This window comes from Agelaius tricolor, unplaced genomic scaffold (assembly GCF_023055355.1).
Source record: "Agelaius tricolor isolate 1412-34295 unplaced genomic scaffold, bAgeTri1.0.p SCAF_2, whole genome shotgun sequence".
Taxonomy (NCBI): Eukaryota; Metazoa; Chordata; class Aves; order Passeriformes; family Icteridae; genus Agelaius; species Agelaius tricolor.
This window is the reverse complement of record NW_027269262.1, coordinates 1,033,786-1,059,389: the sequence shown is the minus strand read 5'-3', so window position 1 is coordinate 1,059,389 and position 25,604 is coordinate 1,033,786. Positions and strand designations below refer to the sequence as shown.

Genomic DNA, 25,604 nt, shown 5'->3' with positions numbered 1-25,604 from the left:
TTTGTGAATAGAGGTGTGCTCCATCTGATGTGGTGTTTATCATTCTTCAACCTTTTTGTTTTTTGTTTGTCTTTCCTTTAAAAAACAACAGTGGCTTGACTTGAATAGCCTAATTGATGTATTCTTTCCATTTTCAAGATGTTTAGGAGGACTTTTTTGCAACTGAATTGGAGCAAGTCTCTAAAAGACTGGAAATGAAATCCTCACCAGGATTTGTTAAAATGATGCTACTTTCCGGCATTATTGAAGTGGAGTTGCTTATCATTTACTTTTCTATGGGTGTGTGTCCGTGCATGTGCTAAAGCAAAGGAACGTGAATGAAATCCAAATTTTATTTGAAGCTTGATCTCTGTTTCTGACTTTCTGCAGACTTCTAATGCATGTGCATGTATTCCCATGAATTTAAAAACAAAGTAAATACAGTTTTGGTGTGGAGTTCTGGTACAATGCCCCCCACACCCCCAAAAAGGGCAGACTTCCTCTTTGAAATTATTTTTCCATGTTGCAGTCATTTTTTGTTTCCTATTTTTACAAAGGTTGTGGATATTACCAGCAGACTGATAATTTTCAAAACCTTGCTGAGACTATGAATGTTGGTGCTGATTCTGCAGGCTCCCAGAACATTTTAGTTGCATGAAGAAATCTCCATGGCAACTTTTTCTAGGAGGATGTGCTGTTAGATAGTGAAGTTTTATGGTTGAAGGAGCAGATGTTGGAAAGCATTCAGTTTCAGCGAGGAAGGCTGACTGCAGCTGACAGTGTGGCCAGGAGTACTGTGGCTAAGGTTTTGCACCCTTGTGGTGAGGAGTAAGAGGAGCAGCTCACCTCCTGTCTGTCACCAGTGTTTTTGGCAGTGCAGACAACTCCCAGCACTGATTGCTGAAGAGACTCAGTCAGTCCCTCAGGCAGGCAGGGACTGTTTCTGTACTATCTGGACATTTGTAATTCAGGAAGGAAAACCAAGCAGAAAACCCAACTGCAGGGTTTTGCATCATTAAGTTTCTGCCTAAGCTGTGGAGCCGCTTTAAGTGAAGCCTGAATCTTTGTCAGCGATGGCAAGCGGTGGAAAATACCTTGAGGCAAACTTGTTTGAGGGGAACCAAGAGTTCATTGTGGAAGCCAAGGCACTCGGTGTTTGTTTGGAAGGTGTGATATTCCTGAAGTCCAGTAGGTTTTCTCAGTGCTTTTCCTTCCCAGGAAGTGGTTGTGGAGAGCCTTTTGGGAATGGTGCCATGCTGTGTGCAGAGCTGCCCAGCACAGAGTTGCCGCAAGCTTGCCAGGGGCTGTGGTGCTGCAGGAGTAAGCCCTGTGCAGCTGCAGGAGTGTGGGCTGCACTGCCCTGCTCGTGGGGCCCTTTGCACTGTGCTGGGTGCAAAGCTTTTGTGACATTTGCTTGGGTTTTGAACTGTGAGCTTTGAGGAAGGGATGGTAATGTGTGCTGACAGAAAATGAGGAAGGTTACCTTGGCAGCCCTGATTTGTCTTTCCTCTTCTTTGCCTCAGCTTTGTTCTGGAGGGAAAAGAGTTGAAAGTGTGGGAAATCTTCCAGTCTCACACTGTTACCTTATTTTCATGATTGTGGCTTCACTATGTGATGTGGCATCACATCATGTGATGCTTCTAGCCTTTTGACACAAGAGTTAATTTTATGGCATCTTTTGAGGCCATAAAATTCATAGTTTTCCTGCTGCAAACAAGCCAAGCCAGTGCAGCTGCAGAACTTTCAGTTCATATATTTTTCTTTGGCAAACTGCTATATACTTCTGTTACCTTATTCTCATTATTTTGTCACTACAAGGCTCAGAACAGTTAAAAGTTTTCTACAGTGCTCTTCTTCTAGACAGAAACATAGAAGACTCTGAGGAAAAGGATGAGCCACCACCATCATCTGGTGAGCAGGAGCCAGCACATCTGTTTGTCCAAGCTGATACAGGAGAGCATTGTACCACTTAGTGCCATTTGTGATCATGGGCATAAACAGCTGCAGAACACTGCTGATCTTTGGCACCAGGCTGTGACTCTCATGACACATGACAGCACTTGCTTCATTGCCCAGATGTCTTGGATCTTTATTATATGCTCTTCAGTTGCAAATATTGTTTAAAAATTAAAATAAGCTAACAAATAGTTATTGTACTATCAGTATGATGTTTTTAATGGTATGTAAAAGATTAAACTGATAGCTTTTATTTCATTATAATTTTGTACAGAGAAGTTGTTTTTCTTGCAGTTAACAACAGATAATACAGTGATACTGTAACACAATAATAGTTCATTGCAGGACAACTGAAAAATTTGTATGAGAAAACAAAATGGGTCTGTGCCTGTTGTCTGGAATCTATCTCAGCTATACAGAATCTCCAGATATCCTCATTACAATTCCCAGTGCAATACCAATTCACCCTGGATTTAGCTGCTTTTTGATTTTCGAGGGGTTTGTTACTCTCTCTGGGGTGGTGTTTGTTAAACTTCTGAATGGAACCAACAGTGCTGAGACTGGAGGGTCTATTTGACACAGACCAGTGTGAGAGTAATACAAGAAGCTACTGACGAGAGGATCATAGAGTAGAGGGTGAGCAGTTCTTACTCATCATCATATGCAGTCTGTATTTCACAAAAAGGTATAAGGTGTTTGCTTCTGCTAGAACAAGCCTCTGTGGTACGTGCAGCTTAAAAAGTGAGGACTGCAGTATTTACCATCAGCTCTCCCATCACTTTCTGTGCTCAGCAGCTACTGCTGCTGCACACTTAAGATAGTTTGTGTTACTAGGGGAACACAAGGAGTCCTATTTTGATACTCCTTTATGGGCTATCTTCCTGTGTTGCAATTTGAAACAGGTAGTAAGTAACTTTTCTTCCAAATTTAGGCTGTTTACATTTTCTGCCTGTCATGGATGCTGTATGGAAATAGATGCCTGGGGCATTTGTAATCCAAGTGGAGATCAGCATGTGTCAAACTGTTTGCATTTGGCATGGTGCCAACAGAAGGTTTTGTAGGTTTCTAAGTAGTATGTATTGATTAATGTTTTCAGCTCTACAAGAGGGTTTCTAGGGAGGATGTTTTATTTGATTTTTTTGGCACCTTTTTAATTTTCAGCAAAAAATTTAACTGGTGAGCTGGTATTCTTCAAAGAACCTATAAATAGGAAAAATAAGAAAAACTGAGTAATTTGGCATTTCTAGGTTCTGTCTTTTTTTAGTCTAAAGAGCTTTGTAGGTTTAAAGCTAGGTTTCAAGTCTAACAGAACAATATAAGAAGGTACAGAAAGGTAGTAAAAGAAAATATGTATCTCATACAGTAGCCACTCTATTAGGTGATTGTCCTGTGTATATCCAGAAATAAAGAATTTTAATTCTAGATCTCAGATGAAGATGGTGGTTAACTGTCCGAGATTTCAGTTCAGGACATTTTTAATGCTAATTATTAGAGATAATGGAGTGGTGTGAATGCAAATCTAAAATTAATGACTATAATATGATTAAATAATTTTTGTTCCCAGCAAGTCCTGGTACTAGTTTAAAAAGAACAGTGAAGAATATTCAGTTTAGTAGATCCTTTAGAGAGCTCCAGTGCATTTGCCATGTGTTTCAGCAATTTATCCTTTATTAAAAAAACATAAATAGCATGATTTTTTTCCAAGACCTTGTAGTAAAATCAAATAGAAATTATTTCCTTACTTTTATAGAAAAGGTAAGGAGCTGTTCTGTGCTCTTTCAGGTAGGTTTCTGTGGGATCTCAGCACATCGTTCCCGATGTCCAGAGATGCCAGGAGAACCCTTGGGGGTCTCGAAAACCCTGGAATGTTGCCAAGAGTGTTTGGTGGCTTGATTTTGATCCATCCACAGAAGTAACAAGAGTCTGAGGACAAGAGAATCACTTTAGAGTACAAGGTGTAAAAGAGACACATTTAGAGGGTGAGATATAGACTTTAAGGTTTTTGGTACAGGGGGGTTATGGAGACAAGATGGAGGGACCAGGGCGTGTCTTGTCCTTCTTCTTTCTTCTTCTTGTCCTCCATCTCCTGTGATGATGTTGGCACTTAGAGATTGGTTTATGGTGAAGGTGCACTTGCTAACATGGGCGAAAAGCATTGGGAAATAAAGGTAAATATTGTATACGTAGGTTTTAGTATAAAAAGACATGACCGCCCCGTGGGTGGTCAGAGAGTGCCTGTGACTGCTTGCAGATCAGACCTCTGTTGGGCAGACAGAAAAATTTTGTAGATAAGAAATAATAAACAACCTGAAGACCGAAAAACTGAAGAGTCCAGACTCGTCCTTTGCATCGCGTGCCACCCAAAGAACCACTCTACCCGTGTCGGGGCAGAGACAGACAGCCGGACCCGACAGGTTTCTTTTCTTTCATCATTTCACCTCAGCTGAGAGTAATGGGAGAGCTTTACATTATGCTGAAGTGGACATCGTAGCTGGGAAATCTGTTGAACTAAAATACACAGAACTAGCTTGATACTTTTTTTTTCAAGACAACAGACTGTTGCCTATTGGGACTCCACTAACCAGATGGAGAAAGCTATAGAGAGGGTACTAGGCAGTTAAATATGCTGCTTAGTTTTCCTGCTTCCATACCAAATAGGATGAACTTAGTGTGCTGATTTAACATTCTAGTTTTGAGTCTGACTTGCAAATCCATCTGACTGCAGCTTCAGTCAACATTGGCCATTCTGAATAATTTTGATAATTCCTTTCCTGATGTAGTTTTGTGTTCTTTGCCCAACAATACACTATCTCATGCATGCTTAGAAGATTGTTCCTTTTATTTCCCTTTTAGATGCTACACTGTGTCACCCAGTCATTGGCTTCCTTGTCTTTGAGTACTAATTTGTGAAAGCCATAGTCCAGGTGGACAGTGAAGTGGTGGTAACCTGAGATAAACAGAAGAGGTATATAAGAGCAATCAGACTTAAGGACTACCCATGGAGAGCTGGACTTCTTTAATGTTAGGGGCATTGACTTGATATTATTTGACATGACATTTGGTATTTTTGGAAGTTTTTTGACTCCACTTGTCAAAGCTTTGAGATAAAAAAGATGACAAGACATATTTTCTGGAGACAGTTACCCAAATAACTTAGGCCAAATGTTGATTAGATTTCTATATGTGCTTGCCCCAGGTGTGATCTCTTAATCTTGGAAGAAGTAATTTGCTGAAGAGCACAGCCTCTGCAACATACATAGTAATTTTTAAAGAGCTTGCAGTATTGACTAACCTCTCAACAGCATTGTAAATTGTCATATGCTGCTGTTTTTAGAAAATTAAGCATACAGAGTGTACCTGGTTTGCATGTATGCAGAAGATTTCTGGCCAGAATTTCTGCTTTTCATCCTTATTGAGCTCCATTTGAAAATCTGGAGGTTTTTTTGAGCTTTGAAGTGTGAGAGTATTTGGCTTCTAATGCCTCTAAAGGGGTGGACACTATAAGTGCTGCAGGTTAGAAAGACATGAAGACTTAGTAGTTTTTGTAGCTGTGGTCTCAGAGCTTTGTTTGTGTAGGTATACGGTACTCTGTAGGTATAGGATAAGATGCTCAGGAGTGCATAAAACTTTCTTTGATTGTCAAACTGTCAAACTTTAGTAATTGAAGAAGAGCATCTTCCTGAAACATTTGCTGTTGAATTCCTGCTGGTTTTGCTGTCCTTACTGTGAGACATTAAATAACCATAAATGCATCCATCAAGAACTTAAGCTGGTTTAAATTGACTAATTGAATAAATATTCCTAGTGTAGAGGTTTTGTAGTAAAAAAAACCAACATGTAAACCTGCAAAGGTGTTTGTCATTTGTGTATTTTGGGAGGTTTCAGAGTAGACCTGCACAGGCTGGTACATGCAACAGAAAACACAGAGCTGAACTGTATATATATACATTGTGTTAATCTATTGGTTTTGTACCATCCTATTTTCTTGCAAGAGCCAGTTTGCTTTGTGCTTTATAGGTTGTGAGGATATACTTGACTTGCTTACGAACAGTATCTACCCTATTGGCAGTGCTGATGGAGGGTGACACCCCTATATGTTGAGTTAGATCCCATGGAAATTCATCAGTGGCCTTCAATCGGAAGATTTTGTACCACAAATAAGTTAGTATATTCCTGGAAAGTAAGACAGTTTTCTGACATGCTGTCCTGGGTTGACTATATGATGCTTTTATCCCCAGTCGTCTCGTTCTGTTATGCTGAATAATAAGTTTTGCACCTTTAAGACTTGTTGCAGAGAGTGAAGGGGGAAGAGAAGAAGTGCACAGTTTTTTTCAGACACTGCTCTCACTTCTCCACATTCCTGCTCCTGGACTGTGTTGTCTGCAGGTGGACAGACAGGAGGACAGACCTCTTTTTTTGTCTTAGGTTAGTTTAGCTAGCTGAGGCAAAGAAGTTCCCTGGACTGTGGTTCTTTCCCTTTTCTTTGGACCTCTTGAAACCTGCTCTGGACTGAACACCCAGAGGAGCACCGGCAGCTGCATCTGTGGCCCACTGGGCCGGGTCTGGGCCGCGACATTTCCAGCACTGGAGGGACTGATCAGAGACTGAGTGAGCTGAGCCGCAACCCGGGGATGGAGTTTTCTCAATTTGTCATCTCTTTTGGAGCAGCAAGGGGTTTTATTGTGTAATGTTGTTTAGGTTTTATTGTTTAATAAACAGGTTTTTTCCACTTTTCTCCAAGGAGGTATTTTCTCCTGGACCAGGAGCCGCTTTGGGGATTCTCTCCCAAATTTGCTCTAAACCAGGACACATGCATTGGGATAAGAGCACAGAAGTCTAATACTAATTGCATCATTAACTGTGCACTATTTAGAAAACTTGTCCTTCTATACAAAACATTGTGGGAATAGATACATTGAATATTCTTGCACCAGCATGTCAGTGGGTGACAGTTTGGAGCAATACTTTGAGGCTTCTGCTGGTGAAATCATAGGCTTTGAAGAAACAGTTTTCAGAATTGAGATAGTAATCCGAGAAAAATGAACATGAAGCTTCATTTTCTGAATGTAAGTAACTGAGAGCTGCTGGAGATTGCTAGTGTAAGAATGTACTAATTTGTGTTTGTAGATGAACGTATCCTTTTGTACAAAGCAAAAATAAAGAGGGCAGCAAATCTTACCCAGCACTGGCTCAATACCTTTGTTCCATAGGTATTGGTCTAAATAAGTCACAGATTTCCAAAAGAGTGTATGCTTGCTCTTTTATAGTCTCCTCTCTGCTTTCACAATTCATTCCAGCATCTTGGAGTCTTCCCAATTGTTCCTTATCATTTGGGTTTGTGATGAAGATGTCTGCAACTAGGTAGGTAAACCTCCATTTATTGTAAACTTTTGCATGTTTTGAATAGGGAAGTGTGACATAAATGAGAGAATGTCTGTATTGGTATCAACTGTCATAATTTTCTGCCTTTCTTTTGGATTGGTTTCAGATGCACATGAGTCAGCACTGTAAAGACTGATATACAGATCTTTAATCCAGGGGAAGTGATAGATCCCCATAGAGAATTGGGTCACTCTCTGTTTATAGCTTTCACAAAGTGCCAAGACATTATTGGCATGGACTGTTCTGCAGATTCTGTGGCACAACTGAGAGTTCCATTTGAAAAATGTGTTCCCCGCTCTGGACACAGAGAGAGAGGATTAGTCTCTCTCACCCAACGATTCAAAGTGGCTTCTTTTTAAAGCTGGAGGTAGCTTTATTGTAACTACTTGTTTGGCAGGCTTTCTCTTTCTCTAGAGTTGGGGTTTTTTTGTGAGGAGATGAATAAAACTCTGTGCTTTGTCTATGTTCAATTATTTTGGTCTCTAAGCTCACAGGCATGCCCTAATTACTTGTGAGGTATGCTGGGGCTTCGTACAGTTGTTCTTGGTTATGATTAGTAGGGGATCTTCATTCAGATTGAGGGTTGCATTGTCAATTGCAACAACCTTGTGCTGAGATGAAAAGTGCCTAGAGATTGCTCTTGAGGTATATGAAGTAAGTGGTCAGATGCATTAGCTATTTTTTCCCTAAGCTGTGCAAAGGTAGGTACCCATCTCCACAAGTTATGATAAGGATAAAGGCATAGCAGAAGTGATGAAGGCATGGCAGAAGAACTTATTAAAGAATATTCTCTGCACTGGCAATAGCAGATGTATGGATTTGGCTTTTGGATCTGTAGTGGAAACGAGGTGCTCTCATGTATAAGTGTTACAGGGGTTTTGCTGTTCTATAATTTAGCCTTAACATTTCCCATCTGCACGTTTTAAAAATAGTGTTGTTCTCTTCAAGTGGATACCTCTTCAAATGCTCTCCTACTCTCATTTGTAAACTGTTTGAGAGACTGTTTTGGCCACAGTCTACCTATTCTTCTGTCTTATTTCTTGTTTTGTAAAATGAGAATGCTGCCAATGCAGACAGTTGCATCTCTAATTGCTGCTTTCATAAGACGTGAAGATAAGGAGGACATGGGGAGCAGAACATCATTGTGGATGTTGTTGTTTTAACATAGAGTGAAATCTCCTTTGCAAGAAACAGACATAGAATGGGAAATTCTCCAAGGTTGGAGGAGGATTGTATATTTAGAAGTTTGCTGTCACCATCCAATTTTCCCTTTCATATGGAAGGCAATCTTCCAGCTGTGAGAAATATGCAGTTTCTTAATTATTTCTATTATACTTCTTGTTTTCTTTGAAAGAGAAAATGTTTGGTTTCTGCTCTGTGCATAACTGCAGTCTGGATTCTCCTTTCTTAAATGTCGTGATTTGGTCCTTGGCTGTTGGTTATGGCAAATATTTTTGTGGCTTTCTTTGCATGTGACCTATGGATATGGACTAACACTGTAGTTTGTCTCTCTTTTTTCACTTGGTGTGTCATTCTTGATTTCACACCTTTCTATCTCCAACCATGGTCAATGACTCTTACACACTGAGATCGTGCTGGCGTCAGTTAACACCAGCTGTCTATTTTTAATACTGCCACCTTCTCATATTGCCAGCAAAAAATGTTAGCAGATATACATACATCTGTGTTTTCTCTCTGTCATCAGGATCACTGAAACAACCTCTCCCACAAGCACATACTTTTTTACTTAGAGAGCTCCCTATCATTGAGCTATCACTAGATTCAGAAATTGCTTTTGTGGTTAGATGTGATTTGACATGGAAAACTATCCATCTCCATGAAATCCTTTGAAAAACTGGAATGATGCTGTTGTAAAACCATCTGACAATGATATTTTCTTAGTGAGACAATCTGATAAAACTCTTGGTTTTAAATTCTGTGTAATTAAACTCTAAAGGAAAATTCTACCTTGGATTAGAGGACTGCTGCTCTGGCTTCCATAGTTCCATTTTAGTCAGCAATGAGTTGCTTACTGCTGAGCTTGTCTGCTGAGCTGGCTGCAGCTCCCAAATACATGAAGCTGTGTTGCTTTGTTTAAATTATGTTTCAGAAATAACAGTGCAAAACTTTTTTTGAAAAATATGTACCATATTTCTATGTATAATATTAAATGGTATTGTACCTTTCTCACAAAAAACTCACTGAAAACCAGTCTGCAACTGGAAATATTTACTTGGAGGGTAGGGAGAAATCTCCTGGAGCTGGTTACCTCAGCTATCAGACAGCGCTTTCTGAATTTCTTGGCCAAGAAATTCAAGTAAACTTGCTGTATCCTGGTGTAGTGTGGTGATTAACAAACAGCTGCCATGCCTGAACAGTGGAGTGAATATGCTCTATATGAATTCAAGGTTGTGTTACTCATCCCTTTTCCTTCATTTTTCTTGTCATCAGCCAGGGACTTCTTTTCTTTATATTGACCAGTGTAATTTCTGAATTAGGATGGGAGTTTTGTTTGAGGCCTCACTGAAACAGTGATCCAGACACCTTTCTCCAAAGGAACAAGCAATAAAATGTTCAAGTTGTACTTGTGGTTTTACTTGAGCTTCATAGTAATTTAAAAACATGTCCCCACAAAACTCCCCCTTTGCCTTGCCACCATTTTGCATTGTACTTTGTGTGTTGCTCTGATCTGGATTGGATCCATGTAGGAAAAATGGCTAAAAAATTTGGTAGTTATTAAATTCCTGCCTGGGAATTAAAAATCCCTCATTAATATTAGACATTGTAAGGATACACAGCTAGAGTTTTTGCTGAGACATCACAGTGTCTTGAGGAGGAAAATAAGAAAGAAATTCCAGGAAAGTCAGTAGCACATAAAATTAGGGGGTTTGTTTTAATTTAATTTTAAGGAAAAACTGAGAGGAGAAAAAATTTTGAGTAATGTGTTGTGAGATAAAAGCTTGGATGCTCACTGTTGTCCCATAATAAAGAATTAGATTCAGTTATTATTCTGTCCCTTGTGCAATGGTTTACTTTCAAAGTCCAGTTCAGTTCTCAATGAAAGCATAATTTAAGCTCTAATATCTTGAGACGTAAGGAGTTAAGATCTTACTATGTCCAGTCCTATTTAATAATGCCATTGTTCTTTGTCCCCTTGAGTCTGAATTTTCTCTAAATCAAGTAAGATGTCATACCAGATAACCATTCAATATCTAGTTCTTAGATATGAAGCTTTTCTGTTCTGGGTCTCATTATTAAAAACAGCACTGTCTTATGTAACTCTGTTTTCTATTGTAAAAATTCCACTTTTTATTCCCTTGTCAAATGTCATGTCCTGTTCTTGGTTAACTGGTCTCATCAGAAAAGGTAATGTCTTTCCTGTATGTCAACTCAATCAAAACACTGATACTGTATGTAGAGAGAAAGCAATAAGGAAGGCTACTGGTTACCAAAAGCCTGGGGGTGCTAATATGAAAATTCATTAGGTTGTGTCTCTTTTCCTATCTCTGAGTGCCACGTATTTATTTAAATTCAGGTTAGTAATATAAATGAAGTCCCGAAAAATAGCTAGTAATCTTAAAGCTGACCTTGAGAATATTTTTTAGTCATACTTATGAACAATTTTGTATAGTTTCTAACTGCTTGGGATAAAATGCATTCACTTCTGCTTAGAAGATGTTTGGCCATGCAGCGTTGACCTTACTCGTGGTCACGGTTTGTTGCAATGTTCTAGAACAGTGTTTCTGTTGGATGTCATTTCTTTATACTTTGATTTGTCTCATTTTTAATCAAATGTTTTCACATGAGGTGTGATATCAAGAGAGAAAATCAAAATAAACTGAAATGCTGGTTTGTTTGTTTGTGTGTTTTTGTTCTGGGATGTGAATGAGACGTGTCAGCTCACGTGGGATTGCTGGTGAGCTGTAGAAGGATGCCTTGTCTGTGTATCCTACTTTTCTTTCCCTGGGTTATCAGGCAGTGTGTTCATGTGCACTGCTTTAGCTGGTGGAGAAAGTACAGGTGATGTTGGTTCTTTGTCCTGTTGTCTCAGTTGTAAAGCCTTTGCCCTAAGCCCCTGCACTTCAACAGCAAGAAAGAGCTTTTGGGACTGCAGTGGTTGTATCAGCTTTTTCAGCCCTCTCAAGATAAAATGGGAAGCATTATTATATGAAAAATCTTCTTACCGCTAGTTTGTGTGGCAAGCTCAGCCTGGGGAAGACAGATAGATGAAGTGATTAGCTATTAAGAATGCTTAGTAAATCTTCAACTATTCTTAACTGCTTTAATTTATTTATTTGAAGCTTACTTAATGAGCACTATGACCTATAAATCCTCTTGGATTTTTGCATTTTGGATGTGCTTAGCCCTGTCTCTGGCAGCTGGGCACAGTATTGGGTTGTTACACTGTGGTTAGTGTCTGCTCCCTTCCCCTGTGGTCTATATGTATGCCTAGCCTTGTGCATATCCTTAAGATGACAAGAACCAAAGAAAATGGCAAACAAATTGAGCCTGCTAGAGAAGAAACAAGCATATATGCCAGAAGCCTGATTTTGAGGCATTGTCTTTCTGCTTCAGCACTAGTTTGTACCCTACCATTTGTATCTAAGACCTGTCTGCAGCCTCTTTTTTGAATTGCTTCTAATTTCTCTACTTTGGCCAATATGCCTGCTAGTTTCACTCACCCCTGCCATGTCCTTTAATGTCTTAACTTCCACCCAAATTGTGCTGTCAAATCCTTCATACACCCAAGGGATGGATTTCTGTGTTACTGAACATTATCTGCAAGTTGTATGTCATTTATTGAATTCTTTCACAGGAGTAGACAGCATTCTAAGGAGTGATAAAATTATCTTCTATCTTGTTGTGTGTGTAATTTGGGCAGAGTCCACAGGATTGGCAACCAGAAGATGGATATCTCTCTTCTATAACAAGGAAAAGCTGAAGTACTCCCAGACTACTTTGTAGCACATGTTTCTATCTTTTCCCAAACTCTGGTCCATGCCTCTCATGCCAAATACACTTGCAAACTCTTTTAATGTAAGTTGGGGCATATGCTTTCTTCAGGCTTCACAGAGTTTTCCTAATACTTCTTATCAGTAGCTAACCATTACATAATCTTCGTTATTAAATGTTCAAATGTAACATTATTTTTGTTCTCTTAAACTGAAGAAAACCTCAAACAAATGTGAAATATTGGATTCTGCTAGACTGTTTAGCTAATTTAATCTATTCCTCTAAGCTGTATTTAGCTATCAGACCTACTGTCTCTTTGGACTTTCTCTTTTCCTCGTCCTCTGTAAATCCCATTAAATCTCTTTAACCCCTTTAACTCATTCTGGGATTTGCTTTCTTTTGGAAGCTTTTACTTAGTAATGTTTTTGCCAAGTCATATTCGTTCTCCAGTCCCCCTTTGTTCCCTTCCCAATACTATTTTATCTGATAGGCTTATAGCTGTTGGATTTCTCTTTTTTTGATTTTCAGATTTTATTTTAAAGGAAACAAATTTTCACCGTGAGTGAAGCACATAGGAAGCACACATGGTAGGAAAAAAAGTCAAGAAGAGAGACATGTTAACTCAAGGATCAGAAAACAGAGTTTTCATAAGAGAGGCCTAAAATATTTAAGTTGCAATGAAGTCCAATCAACTGCTGGTTTAGTGAGCTGTTGATGTCCTCTTGCTTCGGATTTTCATTGCTTTCTACTTTTCTTGCTTAGCAAACTCTGCTTTACCCTTGCTTATTAGTGAGACAAAAAGCAACAGGAGGGAAAACTGATCATTCCAGATTCAGTTCCTGAGTAAATGATCTGAGGTGTTCTGCCCTTGTGGCCCACTCCCAGAGAGGTTTCTGTAAGTGAAGACTATTTGCAGTGATATAGTGAGAGAATTTTGTACTGCATTTTGCATTGCGCTTGTCTTGTTTTTCTGTCCTAGAAAACTGATAATGGAATTCATTTGTCATCATGGGGTATATGAAGCCATCTAGTCCAGCTGCTGTACTGTGACTTGGCCAACATGCCATCTGTCTTAGAAAAAGTAATTGTAAAGGTCATCTGGATGTCTTCATTGTCAGTTGCACTCTTCCCGCCAAAAGAATCCACTCGTAGTAAATAGCCATGCATTCAAAAGTGCCTGTGTTCCAGAAGTGACCACTACTTTAGCTGAAGATCTCTGTTGTAGCTTCTAACTAGGATCACTTTTTTGAAAATATTGTCAATGCCTCTTTCCTCACAATTTGCCAAATTACTCCTGCTTGCATCAACATATGGATGTCTAATTTCAGTATTCCAGTTTTACCCATTAATTGGGCAGAAGTCTGATGCAAAGTGATATTTGAAGTTTTGTTACCTTAATTTTGGGTTTTTTAACCATATCTCTTTAGAGTTGTTAGTAATTGCAGGGCAAATACCCTGATAGTATTAAAGTAGCTTTCTTTGCTTGCTCATCTATCCTCAGCTCTATTTTTAAAATTTATACACAAGCCTGTGCTTTGGGTTAATTGCACATTGTTCAGTTTTATCCAAGAAAATCTTCTCTTTAAATTTTTTTAGGGTTTCTTTTGCACTATATATCTAAGAAGTTTTTTGTTCTGTTCTTGACTGATATATAGTGAAAACGAGACCTTCACAGGATATCTTTAATACTCCATTAGATTGCAAGGTTCTACCAGCCTGGTTAGCTGCCTAGGGACCTACCTTTAGTTTGGGACTTCTTGGCTATGAATTGTTGTGCTGATAGCCTGCAGAAATTCTGAGCTGTGTAAGAGAGGAGAAAGGGAAAATTGTAAACTACAAAAAAAAAAAAAAAAAGAAAAAAGAAAAAAAAGAAAGAAATTAACCACCAGCTCTGCAGCATAATCTGCTTCTTGGTTACACAACCTTGGACTTTGTGGTGATAGCATTACAGTAGACATTCTTGGAAAAAAAATACATCTGTTAGATGAGTGTTGTGTTTTGCAGAGACGGGTAAATCCTATTTTGCTTCAAGGAATTTGAATTTGTATGTGATACTACCTTATGTTTGTCGAGGCGTGCAGTACAAATAACACTAGCAATTGTTACCGATATACATTTTGTTTATAGACCACATCATGAAGACTTGGTGTTTTTACAAGTAGCATGGAAGAGAAAGTGTCTCTTCTACTAAACAAAGAGGGGCTGTAACAGCAATAATAATAAAGTTGCTGCTGTAAAGTGGAAAGTAAGAAAAATCTTTGTATGAAAATCAGTAAGTTTCAGCTGTAGTGACTTTTTGGTGTGGCATGTTAAGATAAAAGACAAACAGATAAAGTATGAAGTAAGGGCTGAATGTCGTTAGGAAATATGCCTTTAGTTAGTCCTTAGGGAAGAACACCTGACTAATAGTCTTGTTCTCAGTGATGATGCCTTTATGTGATTAATTTGAATGATTTTCAGTGTTTACTTCTGATAATTAAGAAGTGCTTCAGTATTAGTTAGCAGTTGCCTATGTAGATGTGGGAGCAATAGTGGCAAATCAGAAATAGCCTGATCAGGCTTATTGTGCCAGTAAGTCACAAACTGTCACAAATAAGCTGTTCATGCATTCTCTTGCCACCTTGGTCCTTCATTCTGTTTTCTGAATGAATGAGACTGCCTTAGGAATAAATATAGGAAGTACCCGAAGTCCTGTTCTAATTTACAAGAAGAGATGCTGTTAAGTTTTACTTGACTGCTCAGTTGATCAGACACCCAAGTCCCTAGTGAATTTAGAATTACAAACAAAACTCCTTCTGTTAGAGTTTATGCAAAAGCATTTGTTGGGTTCCCACTTCTAGTTATAGTGTTTTTAGACCGTTGTCAGACCTGCTATACTCCTTAGACCGTAGATGACAATTTCCACAGCAGAACAGTCCTGGTTATTGTATCCTGCCATAATCCTGTCTGACATACTAACAAAAATAGAAGCTTCTCTCTGTAATTCTACATTTTCTTTCTTATCTTCAGTGTAAGAAAATAGAAAAGTATCCTATTGTGATGGGCATTTGGGATGTCTTTTGGTAGATTGGAGATTACAGCAGGATCTATTAAGTTGTGGACTTTGTTTTATTAACATTGAGCTGTTTTAGTGCTCTGGAGATAAAGATCTCTAATACCAGTCAAGGATTTTGTGTATCAGGTATATGGAGTGTAATTGTGTAGCTTTTCAGCTGAAATTGTGGACAACTGTTAATCCAAATAGTATTCAACTCCATGGTATCAATTTGCAGCAGTACACTTTCACATTTAAGAATTCAGGGCACTGTTAGTAGTAATATCTGCAAATGGAAGCTGCATTGCTTGCTGTTCCAATCTACTTTGGGCCAATGATTGATACTTTGCACTTTATTTACTGTGCTGGTGTCCAGACACAGAACTGATGCTTTTATATAGGTGAACTTGGGCTCCCAAGAGCAAACTGAGGATTTCAAACTTCAGTTCATAATCTCCTATTACGGAGTAGCCACATGTGGAGACACTTATCAAGGAAGGGGAAGTGGTGGGAAGCTTCCTAAAATTCTTCTGAGTATGTTCATTCTGTTCCCAAATGTAGGCATAGATACAGGAGGCTGTCATTATTGTTCCATGAACACGGTTTCCGCCACTGAAGGATGATGCATTACAGTAATTCTGTTTGTTGTAAGAAGCAGAGCTTAAAATAGAATGGTATGTAAGAATGTATCCTTTCTAAACATAAAGGTTTCTTTGTGTCATAATGAAGTATAAGGCTTTAAAACTTTTTATTATTCATGTCCCTCATATATTTTGTTCTTTTCATTGAAGTGGCCAACTTTATGACACCTAGTTTTGTAAAAACCTTTTTTCCCTCCTACCTTCCCTTGCTTGTTGCTATTTTCCATTTTGTCTTATTTTCTCATCAGTTTTAATTTTCATTCTGATGCCTTGATTTAGAAAAAATTTTTTTCAACATGCAGTTTTTAATCTTTCTATGCTAACTCTCTGGAATGCTAAATCTAAGAGATGAGTCTTAAGAGCTGAGTGATCACCCTTGGCATACTTAATGGTAGACAAGTTGTTTGAACTTGTAACACTTGGAAAATGAAAGTGAATATATTTGTTTTGTTATTCCCATGGAAATGAGATATTTATAATGAGCTTCTAAAAACAAGTTACAAATATACACAAAGAAGCTGATTCTTTGTAGCAGTTGCTTAATAAAAAGGAATTAGTTTATTTGGGGGGTTATGGGTTGGGTTTTTTTTCTTAATTTCATGAAGTCTGAAAATCTGGTACAAGGAAGGGATTTCCTGAATGTGAACAAGACATAAAAATGGTGAAAATAAACTGGGGGTATGACAGCCTGTGTTCATAGTATTATAATTTTTCATAAATTACTTTGAGTTGGAGGGAGCCTTTTACATGTCATCTAAGTAAACACCACCACCTCGCCCTTCTCCCAGTGAGCAGGAGCATATTGCATGAGACCAGGTTGCTCATAGTCCCATCCAACCTGACCAGGGATGGGCCATCTATCATTTCTCTGGACAGCCTCTTGCAGTGTTTCACCACCCTCCTAAAAATGTCTTCCTTATGTCTAGTCTGAATCTACCCTATTTTAGTTTGCAGCCATTACCTTGTCCTATCACAACAGCTCTGCAAAAAAGCCTGCCCCCATCCTTCCTTGTAAGCCCCCTAAAAGCTGCAGTAGGGTCTCCGGGAGCCATGTCTCCACCAGATTGAAGAACCCCAACTCTCCCAAACTTGTCTTTATGGCAGGGCTCTTTCTTCTCTCTGATCAACTCTGTGGTCCTCCTCTGGACTTGCTCCAACAGGGGCCCCAGAGCTGGATGCAGTGCTCCAAGTGGCCTCTCAGCACAGCAGAGTAGAATCCTCTCCCACACCCTTCTCTCATGCTGCTTTTGGTGCAGCCTCGGATACAGGTGTTGGCTTTCTGGGCTGGGAGTGCATGTTGCTGGCTCATGTCCAATTTTCCATCCAATAGTGCTCGCAAGTCATTATCCCTAGGGTAGTTTTGTGGATCTGGATTGGAGAGAGTGTGTAAATCAAGGTTTGTTGAAAGACTTTTCCTCTGTCATTTCTACCTACTCAGTCAGTGGTCTCCTGTGCATTCAACCCATGTCTGTACAGACAGAGGAGAGGGGAGCATGCTGTTCTAGTTAGTAATCATGATGACAGCAACTGCTCAGAGCTCTTCAAGACCTCTCTCTAGAGAGAGGAGGTGTATAGGATTGCTGCTTGATAATTTAGATGCTGGTAAATGGCATACATGTACCATACCTCACATACCAAAAGTGCAAGAACGTGTCGTGTTCCTAGGGTTTTCCACAAGACTTGGCATATGTTGCAGCTGTAGAGTTTTGGAATTAATTATGATGCTTTACAAGTGGATTTGATAATCTTGTAATACATGGCGGAGCAAGAGGGGATATTTTTGGAGTGTAGAAAAAGATAACAAATTTCAAAATTAAAGCTGTTTTATTTAGGAAACTTGGGATATAGTTGCAGAAATTCCTTCACTCCCAATCCTATTTTAAACATGGCTCCAATTAATGTTGCTGTCTGGTAAAGAATATCAGCTATGATGCACATTTGTTTCTCTTTCGGGGTTCAGCTGCAATAATAGTACATTGGTCATATATGTGTCCAATTTGTGATTTTACCTTAAGCTGAAGAGGAAAAATCCACTCATTTCCTTGCCCCTTGTAAGTGACAGGGAAGAGATGAAATGCAATCGTAGGTAGACCTGTGGACCTGTGTCTTATACCAAATGTTCTTTGTTCATCTTGGCAGCCATATTTATGTATTTTTCCTTTTAATTCATACAAAAAAGTTATGCTCTTCTATTTAATAAGTGTGCAAGCAGAAATTCTCCATGTGTTAATAAAACCCTGAGATCAGTTCATTTGTTTAGAGCGTGGCACTAATAGGTCATGGGTTAGATCAGTTAAGGGTTGAACTTGATCATCCTTGTGGGTCCCTTCCAGCTCAGAAGATTCTGTGAAAAATAAACAAGTCAACATGAATTTTTCCTGGTTTTGCTGAAAGTGATCATTCTCTTTCCCACTGCAATGATCCTGACTGATGATCAAAGATAAACCTATGTGCTACAGAAAACTGCCTTTGGCAAGGCCTGAATGCTAGGCTTGGCTAGCCTAGCAATGAGTCTGTAGAGAATTTAGGGTCTTAGGGTGTTGTTATGCTGGAGCATAACAACAGTGCAGTGATTGCAGCGATTGACAGTGCTTTCTTTTTCTAAATGAGAGGCAAAACAAAATGAAGTCTTGACCTCTTTGTGCTACTTAAAAGTTCTTGGATGTGTTTCATCAAAAGAGGGATGTTAATCCTATTAATGAGAATCCTGGAGAAATTCCAGGTAGTTAATTGCAGTTTATTCCACTTGTCTTTCTGATTAATGAAATGCTGGATTATATTCTTTATTTCTACTGTCATGATGTTCTTTTACCAGCTAACTCTGAGATACTCCAGCACATGCTCTACCTACAGACAAGTAGTTGCAAACAGCAATGTTTGGTCAAGAAATACATAAAGTTTATTTTGTGGCTGCATTGAAAATAAAGAATGCTAGTAATGAACAATTATGTAAAGGGTTCCCTTAGTGCTGAATTTTTTTGTGAATAACCAATTTCTCTTTGTTTTAAAAGCCTGGTATAAAATTTCATTTTTGTTTAGTTAATTGAAGCAGGAGTCACTTTCTAAGTGTTGGTTGGTAAACCAGAAATGGCATTTCCCCTTTTCATTAGTGGAGGCATCCCCCAGCCGAGAGGAATTTGACCATTGAAGGTATTTAAAAGAAGATCAAAGATAAATCCATGACGTATAGCTGAATTGCTCTTCACAATGGTCTTTTTGACACTTGAATTAAAATTAGATCTCTGTGTACTGCTTTTCTAGCCCAAGATTTCTGTTGCTGGTGCACACTTTCTCTATCCTAGCATCTATTGTTTATTCCTATATAAACAGCTGTCCCTGTTGAAAGGACTGGTCTGGGTTATGTGGTGGTGCTTGGTTATTTTTTTCCCCTGATTTGCTTGAAATGTTCTCTAAATTGGCATAAAAATAAATGCTCAAGTAGCAAACAAAACTTGTGTAGTAGCATGTTTCCCAGCAACATGGACTCTCAAATGTTATTTTAACTTTGAGAGTTTTGTAATCTAAACATGTTCTGCTTTTTAAGATGGTACTGTTTAAGATTATATCAGCATAAGTATCAAAACATCTTTTTGAAAATGGTTCTATTTGATCTGCTAAACTTTAGTTCAAAATATATGGCTACATTTTAGGGTGTAAATTCTTATTCTAAAGATCAGAGAATCTGTAGTTTACTAATAGAGGAAAAGATGTGGTTTGTCTCTTCTGTAATTCATAACAACTAAAAATAGTTGGTTTTTCTTTAATGTGAGTAAACTCACTGATGCTGTTGCTTTGTACCTGAATTTTAAAATGAGGAACACTAAAACTAGGTTAATATTAGGGAATTGAGTGGAACTGTGCTTACTCTGTAACGTTATCTCTTGCCTAAACTGAATATTTTAAAATGCTAGAAAACAGACATGCATTAACCTTCTTTGGTTAAACATATCACTATAGTGAATGCTTTGTAAGAGTTCTATCAACTGAAACCTTTGGTGTGATGGACCAAAAAAGATCTGCAGGAATGACAGTATAAACTGGTGTTTGTAAAGTGTGAATTTCCCATTATCAGAATTTGCACCACACACTTTTACAGCAAAATCTATGAGCTTACCAGGCTACTATATTGTGTTTTCTGCATACCTTTAAATGTTTTTTGAAGATGATGGTCTACAAAAGAAAACAGGTATTGAATTTAAATGTATCATTTAAAAACTTGTCAGTATTCAATTGAAAAGGAATTTCAAGTTTTTAAATACATTTCAGTGGTTTGCTTTGCACAATAGCAGAATAATTCTTAATTTATTTATGAATACATGAATAGTGACTTATAAATAATATGATAACAAGTTATTCAAAGAGGAATAAAAAGTAGTAAATAAAAAGACTCGCCTAAGATGCTTCAGATCTTGTCTTATAAATGCAGGCATTATAAGTGATCAACCAAATGAGACTGTATTTAATTTGTGAGCTGCAGGCATTTTGACGGTAGACCCAGTCACTTTATTTCATCTTTATTTCTGAACATTCATCAAGGGAAGTCTGTGAAGTGCTATCCTGCTGATGTATATATAAAGTGATATTCCTGGAATATGTTTTATTTGACACCAAAAATGGGGTGCATGGGCTTTCCTGTTCTGTTACAGTTTTCTGTTGTTCACTGTGGTAAACTGAAACCATTCTGCTATTCTCGAAATGCTTTTTGTGCTCTCTTGTAATTTCTTTCAATTGCTGTGTGTTTCAACAGGGGAAAGTCTGTAAGAACTATTACTTTTGAGCAGTTTAAGGAAGCTCTTCAAGAACTCTCCAAGAAGCGATTTAAAGGCAAAAGTGATGAGGAAGCACTTCAAGAAATGTATAAACTAATTGAAGGAAAAGGCCCAGGTTTAACTGGAGTAACGGTATGTTACTGCTCTCATGGACAGATTGTTTCTACCTGTCCTTTGTTCTATTGCAGTGTTGTTATGTTTACCACTTCCCTCCACAATCCACAAATCCAATTTCTCTGTGAGCCTGAAGGCAGCAATTGCAAAGCAGAATTGGAGCAAACAGTGTGCGACAACTGAGTATTGTGCTACTGTGTGTTCCTATGTGGTACTGTCATTGCTTCTTCTAGGAATTGTACTATTACATAGTAGCACGTCAAGAATATCCTGAGCTTGTGTATGCTTAGAACAATGAAATGTTGTTGAAGAGTGGTATATCCAAATCAAAAGGAGTATAATGACATTAGAGCCTCAATAAAAAGTTTTAAGATGTTTTGTGAAATACCAAAAAATGAAGGCATCTTAAAATACATTTAATTACACCATGTGAATCCCAGAACACTGAAAATCTGGGAATAATTATCATGTGGTCTGGTCTTTGTTTCTTGTTTGTTCCAAGTCTGTCAGAGCTATAATGTTCTGTCTTTTTAATTTTAAAATACTGGTGTTGAGCTTTGTATGTGAAAAGGGAGCTATAAAGCATACTGTACATTAGCTTGGTTGTCCTTTTAGATGCCCAGGCTAGGCAAACTTTTATCCAGTATTTTAGGAGATACTGGAGAGTGTACCATCAGGTTGAATAGTTCTGTCAGTTTAGTTCATCTGCTTAAAATTTGTGATCCTCCTGAATTTTGCCTGAATTTGCCTAAAGCTGTGAATGAAAATGTAATCTTTTCAGAAACTGGTTCTCTATAAATGATTAGTGTAAACATCAAGTGGAAATAATTCTTTTGAGTTCTAAAATAAGTTAGCTTTTTGCAAGTTTTTATTTTATTGCTCTTCTACTCTCATTTAAAACAAGTGGTAATTTCGATACAGACTTAAAACTTGAACCTTCCTTTTTGTTCTTCACTTGCCTTGATAGATTTGAATAACTTCTTCATCTGTTCAGGGATTCTTCTCTCAAATTGTGTACATCCTTCTACACCTCACTCCTGATTCCATTTTGAGTATTTTAGGAGGCAGACATTGAAATGAGCAGTGTCTGCTACTAAAGGAATAGTCTCTTTCTTTGTGGGGTGCATGGATGAGAGAGCTTTGCAGATGCAAAGTAGTATCATATAGGCTCAGCAGAGGTATATAAGTGAGCAGGAGGGGAAGAAAGAGTGGAGGGGAATATGAGCCAGAGATGTGAGGCTTGACTGTTCAATATGTGCCCTTCTGGGGAGAGTTGAGAAGTTAAGAAAAAGGGATCACAATATCTTGTTCTGCTAGCTGGAAAAGTAAGGGGTAGGAGGCAGAGCTTAAAAAGGGGGGAGATTGCAGACTGGGAGTGTGTGCATGTGTGTATGTAAAACCAAATTTCATGTTTCTTTTCTCATGCTAATTTAGTTCCTGGATGGTAAAAAAGACCCACAAACTTGGCAATTAAAGACATTAAAATAAATAAATGAATACAAGGCCACTCTCCTCCTGCAGCCCAGGAGCATAGATATGAATTCTCTATACAAGCTTTTAATGCTTAGTTTACTTTGGGAAGTCAATATTGTGGAAATTTCAAATTGTGCTGCTTTCTGTACGGTTAGATAAAGTTGCATTAAGCTTTTCTTAAAAGTTCTAAGGTAAGTCAGTCATGCCTTGTAGTGTGTGCCCTGCTCTGTAAAACTCTGCTATAGGTCATGTAGATTTGGTTCAGGTCTCAGACAGAAAACTTTTTGTGACTACTGACACGTTACTCTAAACATATTAGGGAAGGAGTTGAAAGTATGATTAAGTAAAGCTTGTGGATAAGAATACTTCAGCAGCACGTGGGGAACTTTGTGTCTTGGCTCCTTCTCATGTTCTGCACTGGGTGTTCTGGGGAGGTAGGTGGCAGGGGCAGTATGTGTGGACTAAATGGCAGCCTGTGGAAAGAACTCCTTCAGCAGGACAGTTGGAAAGTTTACCTTCACATCAGACAATGAGGATTTTAGTGCATGTTGGGATAGAAGTGATAGAAGATCTTTTATCTTCTTCTGTTTATTTTTTTCTTCTCCTTCAGAATGTCATAGAATTACAAAAATCCCTGCTTGTTGTTGATGTGGTTGAGAAGGCTCAACAGCCAGACATTGAAACCAAGTGAATTTTAGGCTACTTTCTAATCTAAGAACAGAACATATATTATTGATTTTGTCACAGAGGAAGAAAAACACAGGAAAGTGATACAGGTTAATGAAGTCAGTGGCTTTATTAGCTCACTTGGTGGGAATCTCTCAATAGAATATACGGTGCAGGTCATGTAACTTTGGCGGCTTGTAAACAGACATGTAAATGAAGTCTAGGGCCTTTTAATTGTCCTCATTCCTACACAAAGGTTACAAAGAGCAAAACTGAGGTTCTTTCTTTTCCTGTACCAAGAGCTGTATGCCATAACCATTCTGAATGCATTTTTGCACCTCCTGGGAAACAGATCCTTACTTTGGTTATTGTTTGCTGTTAAAATAAAACCAGTTGAACTGCAGTGTATATTGATCAGGGTCCTTGACATAGAAATGCAGAACAATTTCAAGTGCAAGGAATCTGGGACGATCTCGTTCAAACCTTTTGTTCACAAGAGGGTAACTTAAAGCCAGATCAGGTTGCTCAGGGTGCAGTCCAGTGAGATTCATGGTGAGAGGAGTATGGGTGGCAGGGCAGTACAGCAGCAACAGCACTTTAAAAGCTGGATGATGGGTGCTCAGGGGGATGTTGATGGGGGCAAGATCATATTATCACCAAAACATTAGGTGATAATGGGCAAGAGCAAGGAAACCAGAGTGCATCCCACAGAGTGTGGTAAATGAGACAAAACAGTTGTTGCAGCAGAAGTGCAAAGAGGCCTAGGAGTTCCACTTAAGACTATGTGGATCTGCTTGAAGACTGTACAGTGGTAGTCTGAAAAAGCTGCAGGAGATACTGTCCAGCACATGGACTTCCATTAAGATGTAGAAGTCTGCAGAACTGAGAGTCCTTGGCTCTCTTAGGAAGAAGTCCTATATCCACCTTGAATGCTTCAGAGAGCTTCTGTGTCTTCCTGGAGGTCAGGGCAGTGGTGGCCACTCTTGTGGGAGATGTGCTGTAGTCATGGTCCTGAGATTCCATGGTGGGAGAAGATGAAGGGGAGACTGACATGGTATTTGTGGAAAACCCAAGCTACACAAGGTGCGGAAGCAGTGACAGCTGAAGACCAAGTGGACAGAGACCATTGAAATAGAAAAGGCTGAAAGGTTGTGGCTTCTGGCAACAAAAGATCACAGATCTGCTCAACCTGCAGTTGTTCAATTTCAGAATACATATAGTATCCTAAGCACTGGTGAGGATCAACAAGGCCCATCAGAGTCAGCTGAACCTGAATTTAGTGTTCACACAAAAAGGGGAGAATGAATGATAATGTTGAGCAGCACTATCTCACACTGTGGGGACAGACAGGTTCTTTTAAGAATCCTTGCTTGAACGAATCCTTAGCTGGCCACAGATTTGTAGTTATATTAGGCCTTAGCATGAGCTGTGTGTTAGTGAAAATCTGGAAAGGAGTTGAGTGAACAGTCACAGAAGATTTTGCCATCCCAAATATCTCATGTGCTATTACACTTCCCTGTTCCATAACGGGTGACACTATACTCTGGCAATAGTGCTGTACCATGAGTCAGGAGTAATGGGTACTAGTCACAGAAAATTACTGGAGATTCTTCTTGTGGATGATCAAGGCATGTATCTTCTGATCTCACCTGATGTCTCAGGAGTTTTATTGCTTGGTAGGTGCCACGATCTGGGATTGTTGCAGATGCACAGCCAAGATTTGTCCAACCTCCTCACATGGACCTCTTCTTCCTCTTTCTCTTCCTTGTGGGTACCCAGAGTACTGCTCTGGAGGTAACCTGCTGCATATAAAGAGGAACTACAGAGGTTTAGGGATGAGGGTGATAGGTAAGGAGCTGAGATCTTGCCTTGCCAGTTCTGGGAGGAGGAAAGATTGGGTAGAAGTGCACTGTATGGCTTCTCTTGAAGATGGGGCTTTGGCTTCTAGGACTAGAGAAATGAGGGCTACTCAGCAGGGATGGAATAAATCTAACAAAGTAGAACAAGAGTATCTTTACAAACTAAGCCAACTGATCTGCTGAGGAGACTGTTAGACTGGGTATGGAAGGTTGCCATGACCTGAAGATGAAAGATCATAAGGGGCAGAGCAGATATGTTTGGGAGACAAGCCTGACAAGGGAGGTTTTTATCCTTCTATAAATGCAGCAGGACATGGGGTGTGTCTCTAACGCCTGCTCACAAAAGCATATAGTATGGGGAAAGCAGGGCAAATTACTTGCAGAGATGTGATTCACTGGGATTGTGCAGATGTGTTAACAAAACTCTTCTAAGTGGAGTGCTGCACAGGATGAATAGAGGCTCTTCAGAAAATGCATTTAAAAAATGAGGAAGAGGGATGGTAGTGTATGTAAAGGCTTATGTTGACAGCATCTAGCTTTGGACCAAGTCTCATTAAAGACTGGTTGTAACATTAAATTGAAGAAGGATTCAACAACACCCTCACTGGAAAAAAAAAAAAGGCTTTATAATATATTTCCCTTTCTGTTTTGTCTTCACCACCAACAAGAATGAAAAACTCCTCAGAGAAGTGTTGGCACACTGTTTTTGAGGGAGATCATGTAAATCAGGCTGGTAGATCCCTGAGCTGAGATCATGCAGTGACTTGGACTGTTGAAG

The 25,604-nt window shown here is 38.9% G+C and overlaps 1 protein-coding gene across 1 annotated transcript in view; it reads left to right on the top strand.

The window, feature by feature from the left end:
• TPPP (tubulin polymerization promoting protein) overlaps positions 1-25,604 on the top strand; it is a 67,795-nt gene that overhangs the window by 26,353 nt on the left and 15,838 nt on the right. The window contains exon 3 of the mRNA XM_071450171.1: positions 20,693-20,846. Within this exon, the coding sequence (XP_071306272.1) occupies positions 20,693-20,846 (154 nt within the window). The remainder of the gene's footprint in view (positions 1-20,692; positions 20,847-25,604) is intronic.